Source organism: Canis lupus, unplaced genomic scaffold, assembly GCF_011100685.1.
Source record: "Canis lupus familiaris isolate Mischka breed German Shepherd unplaced genomic scaffold, alternate assembly UU_Cfam_GSD_1.0 chrUn_S1829H2026, whole genome shotgun sequence".
In the NCBI taxonomy this organism is placed as follows: Eukaryota; Metazoa; Chordata; class Mammalia; order Carnivora; family Canidae; genus Canis; species Canis lupus.
Genome location: NW_023330688.1, coordinates 2,534 through 12,410, shown reverse-complemented (window position 1 = coordinate 12,410; position 9,877 = coordinate 2,534). Strand labels below are relative to the sequence as shown.

The 9,877-nt window shown below is 41.5% G+C and overlaps 1 protein-coding gene across 1 annotated transcript; it reads left to right on the top strand.

The window, feature by feature from the left end:
- The first annotated feature begins 586 nt into the window (after positions 1-586).
- LOC119878691 (protein FAM90A1-like) lies at positions 587-2,235 on the top strand. Its single transcript, XM_038589275.1, has 3 exons — positions 587-731; positions 1,185-1,373; positions 1,832-2,235. The coding sequence occupies exons 1-3, from the start codon at positions 612-614 to the stop codon at positions 1,928-1,930; spliced, it is 408 nt and encodes a 135-aa protein (XP_038445203.1). The 5' UTR covers positions 587-611; the 3' UTR covers positions 1,931-2,235.
- The last annotated feature ends 7,642 nt before the right edge of the window (positions 2,236-9,877 follow it).

The following is a 9,877-nucleotide window of genomic DNA, read 5'->3' as shown; positions in this document are numbered from 1 at the left end:
CATATCCCAAATTCTGGATGGCAGTTAATTGGGGGCACTGCCAAGAACACATGGAATGGACGTGTTCATAAGCTCATATGGGCAGCTTCCCATCGAGTAGAGGAGAATGTATTTTCCCAAGTGAGTTTGGACTTAACCATGGCTTCCTGGGGTGTCACCTGGGGCATTCAGAGATTAGAGAGGGAAGCCCCCTTTCCTGAAGCTTGTGCCCTTTGAGTCCTTCATGGTGGATCTCAGAGGTCCCTCTGGACCTCAATCGGGAGAGGTCCCATCCCTGGTTTTGCTTCCACAGGAGATTTGGACAGACTTAATGATAGTGTTGGCAAGAGTCCTTCTAGGCAGACTCAACAACCTTGCTTATGGTTGGCCTTCCTCAAGGCAGGGATGTGGCTTGGCCAGGAGAGTGTAGGCAGGAAGGAGGAAAGAGAAGTGACAGAGGGAAATGTGTGTTTGCCATGAATGTCCTGACACTCGCTAATGCCCCCTTGGGAGGATGGTACAGGGAACAGGCCTGGGTCATGGTGAATAGGACTCCCTTGTTTCTTTTCCCTCAGGCTACCTGAATCCCATCCCAGACACCCACTGACTTGTCCCTTCAGGACGTGGGAAAGATGGTGGCCCATCAGGCTCAGCTTGGGCCTGACAGACCCTTGAGAGCCCAGAAAGGCAAGAGGCCACAGACAGCAGGACTGGCCCTCAGAGTTCCCAGACCGGAGGAGGAGGATCCCAGGGTAAGTGGGGAGGCTGGCATGGGTTTTGAAGCAGGAGCTCTGCCAGGAGTCTTGAGACAGGCTAGTGTCCTGGCTGATCGTCGTCCGGACTCAGTTGTCCATCCTGACATCGGCTGGAATCCCAGCAGGCTACACACTCAGAGGCTCAGAGCTGAGCATCAGCCTCAGGCACCATAGGATCAGATCCAGGCTTGTGTTTGTCCCAAATCTTAATGATGTTTCCCCCTGTCTTCAACTTGACACCTGCAATCCCACCTCCCCTCCCCTCCCTTCCACGGGCTGGGGGAGGAAGCATCCAGAGGTCTTCACTATGCTGGCACCTCACTAGCCAGATACGATGTCCCCTGTCCTCCTCCCATGTGCCACTCCCTGAGGGTGGCCTCACATTCGTGTGCTTGGCAAGTTCCCTGGCATTTGAGTGGATGCCCTGACCCCTCCCCCTTCCTCCACCAGGTAAACTGCAGGGACTGTGAAGCCTTTGAATACAAGGCATCAAGCACCAGATGTCCCAAAAAACACTGGGGTCCGACCCTCGTTCCCGTGGCCTTGGGCTCCAGGAGGCTGAAAGAGAAAGTGGAGCCGTGGAGTGAGCGGGACCAGCGGGACCAGGCTGGGCTGTTGAACCAAGCTGAGAGGGAGAAGGTAGAGAGATGAAGGTGTGGAATGGGGCTTGCTGAACCGAATGCCAGGGCTGATACGACAGACCCCGCATCCGTGTGCATCCAGTGTGTGCAGTGCGGCGTGCGGGCAGAGCCAGGCTAGGCGAGGCAGGCAGAGGAGCCCCCAGGCTAACAGGGTCCACATTTGGGTGATGGTGCTGTCCTTGCTGATTTGGTGTGGGGTTTGTGGCTGGACAAGTGACCCTACACCAGTGAGTGTGTGGAGCTTGGCACATGCCAAGGCAGACCCTGTCACAGGCCCTGCATGTTAGAAACTGCCTGGACGACCTGGTGGGTCACTGTAGTCAGGGTGGGGGCAGAGGTGGGCGTAGAATGGCTGACGAGGGAAAGGACCATGTTGGCCCAAACCCAGGGCTGGCGTCTGGCTGGAAGACGGGGAAGGGAGTTCCTTCTCCTCTCAATGCTTTGATTTCTGTGCAGGCAAGTAGCCGAGCAGAGGAAGGCCCTGCTCCACAGGTTCCCCAGGAGACCCCGGGAGGGGCAGAAGCGCACCTGGAAGGAAGACACAGAATCTTGTGATTATGTGAGGGTGAGTGTGCACTGCTTCCCCGTGCTGTGCCCTGTGGGGACTCGCTGGGCTCCACGGGCCTCCTGGGGGCGGCGGGGCTCCACTTCCACTCTGACCAGTGCAGTTGAGTGGCGCGGTCTTTGCACCCATTTTTCCCTTGGTGCCCATGAAGTTGCCTTATACCTTGTATGTGTGGGAATGGTGGGCCGGTTGGCGTGTGAAGGTCATTGGCGGGCACCTCTGGAGCCCATACCATCCTCAGAGAAGAACAGGTGACTGTCCTTCGTGACTGTCCTCATGAGCAGAGCGGATGGAAGAGCCGGTCCAATGGAGGAAGCATCGATGTAAGGCAGGACCTTTGTGTGCTCCTCCCTGATGTCAAAAGTGCATCAACAGCATCCTGTCATGCCTTGTATGGCCTGTCATCTGCATGTGTGTCCAAGGCATTCGACTTGACAAACATCTCCAGGACTGAATCGAAGGGGTACCACAGAAAGGATGAGAGAAATCCCCAGGTAGATACTACAAGATGGAGACATTTCCCAAGGGTGACATATGCAGGAATGGATGTCAGGTAGAGGACAGAGGACAGAGAAATAGGTGGTAAAAGTGTTCTTTTGGGGCCAATGCACAGCCCTCCATCCCCACTGGCAATACCCTGGCCGGGTCTGAGTGCCAGGGACCAGGAGAACCCGTGCTGTCTTTCCAGTGTGAAAGCTGGCAGGCTGGAGACCTGGGAATGACCATTGTGTCACTGCCAATGCTGTCCCACAGGGGCAGGGTTCTCGTCCTGGGACATAGGCGAGCTGTGTGCTCCAGGAAGGCCTGGGCTTGACTGGCTGAGGTCACTACACCAAGGAGGACATTCTGCTCCGCTAAGCCCACGGAGGTCAGAGTTCATAGCATCTCAAACTGTCCATCGGACCCCCTGGTGGATTGTATAGGGAAAGAGGAAATCCCCACAGACCCTTGAATTGAGGAAGAAACAGGTCCAACCTTGGTGCATGCAAATTGGCCAGTGGACTTGTCATTTGACACTTTTCTATTCTGTTTTTAGCCTTTATTTTTCAGCAGATGATTATTTTATTTGGTCAAATTCAGGTTGATTTAGTTCATAAAAATATAATTGATGATCCCACTTCAGATTCTTGTCTTCCCCACCTAATTGTCAGCTGAGTCTGTTGTATTAAAAAAATTTTCTGGTCCAACACTCCCCAAAAATCCCTTTTAAAAACGTATTGCCCATCATTTTGGAGATGAATTGACCTGACCCTATAGATCAGTATTCTTCGTTTATGTCCCACACATGATCAGTGTCTCCATGATTGAACTGGTTCTTAATTTATACTTATTGGTGTTCACTTTTATTGTTTAGAAATGCTACTGCTTTTTGTGTGTCAATTTTGCAGGTTGCAATTTGGAAAAAAAGTTTCGTTAGCAGTCTGTGTGTATGTGTACCGTTTAGGGTTTTCTATATATATGATCAAGTGACTTGTATAGAGAGATTGATAATTTTACTTCTTTTCAGATTTGGATGCTTTTTCTTGATTAATTGCTCAGAGTAGTACTTTCACTACTAAGTGAAATAGAAGTAATGAACTCTGACCTCTTTGCTTTGTACCTTAAAAAAAACCTTCCAGTTTCTCAACCTTGAGTCTGATGTTAGCTGTAGATTTTTATTGATTAAAATGATTAATATGATTTTGATTAATATGCTGAGGAAATTTCTTTTTATTAGTAGTTTATTGAAGGCTTTTGGTTAAGAAAGCTGGTGAACCTTATAGATGCTTTCTCTGCATCAATTGAGATCTCTGCTTATTGTGATTTTATTCATGCACTCTACTACATTGATTGCTTTGCCGATGTTGAACAATGCTTGCATTCGAGTAATAGAATCCTGGTTGGCCGTGGTGGTGTATAATCCTTTCAGTATGCTTTTGAATTAATTGTGCTTGTACTTTGTTGAAGATTTTTATATCAATGTTTATAAGGCATCTTGGTCTATACTTTCTTTTCTTGTAGTGTCTCTGTTAGGCTTTGGTATCAGGGTACTGCTAGCCTTATACAATGAGTTAGGAAGTATTTCCTACATTTCAATACTTAGAGATTGTTTGAGGAGTACTGTTGTTAATTCTCCTTTAAATATTTGGTAGAATTCACAAGTGGAGCCATCTTGTTTAGGACTTTCCTTTGTTGGGGATTTTTGATTACCAATTCAATCTCTCTCTCTCTCTCTCTCTTTTATACTTGAAAGTGCACATTTTGAATTTTATTGCATATATATATATTTAATTGGAGTTCTATTTGCAGCATATAGTATGACACCCAGTGCTCATCACATCAAGTGCCCCCCTTAGTGCCTGTCACCCAGTCACTTGGTCCCCCTGCCCACCTCCCCTTGCACTACCCCTTGTTCGTTTCCCAGAGTTAGGAGATTCTCATGTTCTATCACCCTTTCTGATATTCCCACTTATTTTCTCTCCTTTCCCCTATAGTCCCTTTCACTAATTTTTATATTCTCCGTATGAATGAGACCATATAATGATTGTCTTTCTCCGACTGACTTCTTTCACTCAGCATAGTACCCTCCAGTTCCATCATCCATGGCAAAGTAAATGGTGGGTATTTGTCGTTTCTAATGGCTGAGGAGTATTCCATTATGTAAAGAGACCACAGCTTCTTGATCCATTCATCTGTCGATGGACACCGAGGTTCCGTCCACAGAGTGGCTATTGTGGATGTTGCTGCTATAAACATCCCGTTGCAAGTGTCCCGGCGTTTCCCTGCATCTGTATCTTTGGGGTAAATTTCCAGCAGTGCAATTACTGGATCGTAGGGCAGATCCATTGTTAACTCCTTGAGGAACCTCCACACAGTTTTCCAGAGTGGCTGCCCCAGTTCACATTCCCACCAACAGTGCAGGAGGGTCCCCCTTTCTCCACATTCTCTCCAACATTTGTGGTTTCCTGCCTTGTTAATGTTCCCCATTCTCACCGGTGTGAGGTGGGATCTCATTGTAGTTTTGATCTGTATTTCCTTGATGGCCAGTGAAGTGGAGCATTGTCTCATGTGCTTGTTGGCCACGTCTATGTCTTCTTGGTGAAATTTCTGTTCATGTCTTTTGCCCATTTCATGATTGGATTGTTTGTTTGTTTGCTGTTGATTTTAATAAAGTCTTTATAGATCTTGGATACCAGCCCTTTATCTATTGGGACTTAAGCTAAAAAGCTTCTGCAGAGCAAAAGAAACAGTCAAACAAAACCATTCAATCTCCTACTAGTTATTCATTTGTTAGGTTTCTTTTCCTTCACTTAGTTTATGGTGGATTGTGGTGTTTCTATCATTGTCCATTTCATCTAAGTTATCTAATTTGTTAACATACAAATATTCAAAGCAGCTTAGAATACTTTTATTTTCCTTTTTTTAATAAATTTTATTTTTATTGGTGTTTCATTTACCAACATTCAGAAAATAACACCCAGTGCTCATCCCGTCAAGTGGTCCCCTCAGTGCCCGTCCACCCATTCACCCCCCCACCCCCCGCCCTCCTCCCCTTCCATCACCCCTAGTTCATTTCCCAGAGTTAGGAGTCTTTATGTTCTGTCTCCCTTTCTGATGTTTCCCACACATTTCTTCTCCCTTCCCTTCTATTCCCTTTCACTATTATTTATATTCCCCAAATGAATGAGAACATACACTGTTTGTCTTCTCCGATTGACTTACTTCACTCAGCATAATACCTTCCAGTTTCATCCACATTGAAGCAAATGGTGGGTATTTGTCGTTTCTAGTGGCTGAGGAATATTCCATTGTATACCTAAACCACATCTTCTTTATCCATCATCTTTCAATGGACACCGAGGCTCCTTCCATACTTTTTATATTTCCATCACTTCACTAATCATATCCCCACTTTCACTTCTAACTTTACTCTTTTTTCTCCATAGGCAATGCAGCCAAAATTTTGCCTATTTTGTTTTTATCTTCAAAGAACTAACTTTCTAAGATATTTTCTATATTTTTTCCATACTCTATTTTTCTCTAATCTTTACTTTCTTCATTCTTCTATCTTTAGGTTCAGGTTGCTCTTCCTTTACTAATTTATAAGGTGTAAAGTTGAGTTATTATATTTAGACAAGATTTCTTTTTATGTGTTTACATATAAGAACTTCCCTCTTAGCACTGCTTTCACTGCTTTCCACAGGTTTCAGAATACTGTATTTTTGTTTTCATTTATCCTGAGGTATTTTCTAATTTTTCTTGTGTTTTTCTTTTATTGTTGACTGTTTAAGAGATGTTGTTTATTTCCGCACATTTGCATACTTTCCAGTTTTCATTGGTCATAGATTTCTGTCATTGATTTCTACCTTTATTCCATTGTGAACAGAAATGATACATTGTATGATTTCAATCTTTTTAGATTTACTAAGAATTTTTTTGTAGCCAAACACATGGTCTTTTTGAGAATGTTTCACATTGCACTTGATTTTTATGTTGTTGTTGGGTGGAGTTTACTGAATTATCCACAAGGACTAACTGATATGCTACCTTTTAAGTCACTTTATTTCTTTTTTTTAAGTCACTTTATTTCTATACAGATCTTCTATCTGGCCTATCTGGTTATTTTACCCATCATTGAAAGTAGATATTGATATTTGCATCAATTATTGTAGAACTATTTCCTTTCTCCCTTTGATTTTGTCAGTGTTTGCTTCATACATATGGGAGTTCTAATATTTGTCATGTATATGATTTTAAGTACCAGTATCTTCTTACTGTATAGATTCTTTAACAATATACACTGTCCTTGTTTGTCATTGGAACAGTTTTGGACTTAATGCCCTATTTTGTCTGATATTAAAATAGCCACCCTAGCTCTCTTTGGTGCCTATTTGCATGGCATATTTTTTCTTCCTTTAACTTTTCATCTATGTGTATCTTAGATACAATGGGAGTCTCTTGTAGACATTATGTAATTAGATCATGATTCTTTTGTTTGCAGCTTTGTTTAAAATTTTTAATCCATGCTGCCATTCTATGTCTTTAGGTTTGGGAGTTTAATTCATTTATATTTAAAGTAATATTCAAAAAGGAAAACTTACAACCTTGACTTACTTAAGACTAATGTCAAGAATGAACTAGTATTTCATGTGTCTTCGGGATTTAACTAATTTTTACCTTTATGGCTTGTGTACTATGATACTAGTGTATTAGTTTATTTAAATATATGTATTTAAATATAAATATATGTATCTAAATATATAAATTAAATATATAAATATATGTATTTAAATATATAATTATATATAATATAATTTATCTCTCTATATATGTATAATATACTTTCTCCATTAGTTAGCTCTGCCTATATATATTAGTGCATGTATGTGTTTATATGCCATACGTGACTTTTTATAAAATTAGCATTGCTATACACTACTTGCTTATTTTTTAACCACCTGAAAATTTGCTTTGTATGTTTTGTTTTCTTTCTCCTTTCCTGATTCTTTAGGCTTCCTGTACCTGGGATCACTATCATTTATCTGAAGATAATGCTTTTCTGTAGAAAGCATTATGTTTGTTCTTAAATGAAAATGTATTTAATTCTGTTTTTAAAGGACTTTTCATTAACTTTAGAATTCTGACAGATAATTATCTTTTTTGAGCACCTTACTGATAATTCATTGACTTTTATTTTATTTCTTTGAGAAATTGCTATAATACTTACTTTCTTCTTTACAGGAAGTTATCTCTTCCTTTGCTTTCATTTCTAACTATATGCATTTCTAAGAAAGGATGAAAAAACACATTTGAATTGAGTCCTTCCTGGGCAGGAGGAAAATCAATTTCTCTTTGTTTTGAAAACCTAATGCAAATAATATTTAAAAGTGGCCTGTGCATCCAGAATAGAAAAGATTATTCCTTGATTTTCTTGGTGGATATTCTTTTAATATTATTATTATCATTATCTAAAGATTTATTTGTTTATTTGAGAGAAAGCAAGCATGCAGGGGCAGAAGGAGAGGGAGAGAGAATCTCCAGCAGACACCCCTCTGAGCACAGAGCTGATGTGAGACTTGATCCCAGGACCATAAGACCATGACCTGAGCTGAAATCAAGAGTCAAGAATCTGATGCTTAACCGACTGAGCCAGCCAAGCAACCCTGTCTTGGTAGATATTCTACTACAAAATTTGCTTTTAGATAGCAAGCATTTACTTATTCTTTTGGTCCTGGATATTTATTTATTCTGTTTAGTTTACATTTTTATTGTGAATATAGTCTTTTACTAATAAATTCTGTGTATTCTTTTTAATGTTTAAGGTATGTGTTAAACTATTAATTTCTATAGTGGTTTCCATATTTCATTATTGCAATCTTGTTTATAACACATATCTAAGTATAACTGTTTACGTATTACCTATTTGGATATTGGAGTCTAGATTAAATGTTTAAAAAATCCCCTTGTGGCTTGAACTATGGGACCAGGGCTGTTAATGTGTATAGCTTATTGGTCTTTTTTCTCTGCAAGGCAGTTCTTATTTTCATTGTAAACCTTTTCTTATACTGTAAGAAATATAATTTTTTATATTATACACTTATATTGTAAGTGTCTTGGAGGCTCCCCCTTTTTTAGTACCAAGTTCCTGCTAATTTGTACTCTGAGTTGCCCATAACTGGTTGGTTCATTAAGAGAACATCTGACCCTACAGCTAGACTTCTGTAGTGTCTTGCTGAAGGGTCAAGAGATTGGCCTCTATTTCATCCTCAAGGGTCAACAGAGGCATCTCAGGAGCTGTCTGTTGCTGGTAAGAGATCTGAGTGTGATAAAGAATGTAAGGAGGAAAGAGAAGGAAGATTTTTTATTCTTCTGTGCAGAATACACAAGTCAGAATAAGTATCCATGAGTTCTTTGGGCTTTATAAGATCCAGAACTTGGTACAACTCCTTTGAAGAACAGCAGCTTGGGAATCTATTCCCAAGTAAATATAGGACAGGAGGGCAAGATTGATATTTGATTATTTTCCATGTAACTGAATATGTCAGGAGACCTACATTTTTGTAGATCACCTCTCCTGGCCTCATCTTTTATTTCTGCACTCTTTGGTATTTTTACAGTATCATGCATTTTTGAAAAGTAAATCTCTCTCCATTAGTTATCTGTGCCTAAAACAACTCCTATATGTAATATTTTTCCTATCAGAAAGACATTTCCAAGTTCTTCCACAGGATTCCAGAACTATGCATTTCTATGAGAAAGATCTTTGTGTTCAAGCTCAGCATCTCCAGGGATAGAAGATCTCTTTGTCAGGGAGGGAAGCAAAGAGGAAATGAACCAAGTCTTGCAGGCACACGCATCAAGTTTTGCTCTTAACAAGTTGTGTGATCCTGGGTAGATTAGCCAATTTTTCCCTGATCCTCTGTTACCTCACATTTAGAGCAGGATGGGTGTAATGTTATATTTGTACAATTCTGAAAGTCAAGGAGCAGAAAAGTTCTGAAGAAGGTCTCCGAAATTTCACTATTTTTACAGGCACAGAAAAGAACTTCCATTTGACCTCAGTCTCTGTGTTCTTAATGTCTTAATAATGACCTAGTAGAGTTCATGGTGAAGGAAGGGATGGACATGTCAGAGAAATGCCTCATATCTGTCTGGGGCTTCTTGACTTCTTGATTAGTTTGGGATGACCTCTCTCTCTTTTTAAATATTTTATTTATTTATTCATGAGAGACACACACACAGAGCTGCAGAGACACAGGCAGAGGGAGAAGTAGGCTCTATGCAGGGAGCCCAATGCGGGATTCGATCCTGGGTCCCCAGGATCAGGCCCCGGGCTGAAGGCAGTGCTAAACTGCTGAGCCACTTGGGCTGCCCTGAGATGACCTCTTTTTTTAAGATTTATTTATTTATTCATGGGAGACTCAGAGAGAGAGAGAGAGAGAGAGAGAGAGGCAGAG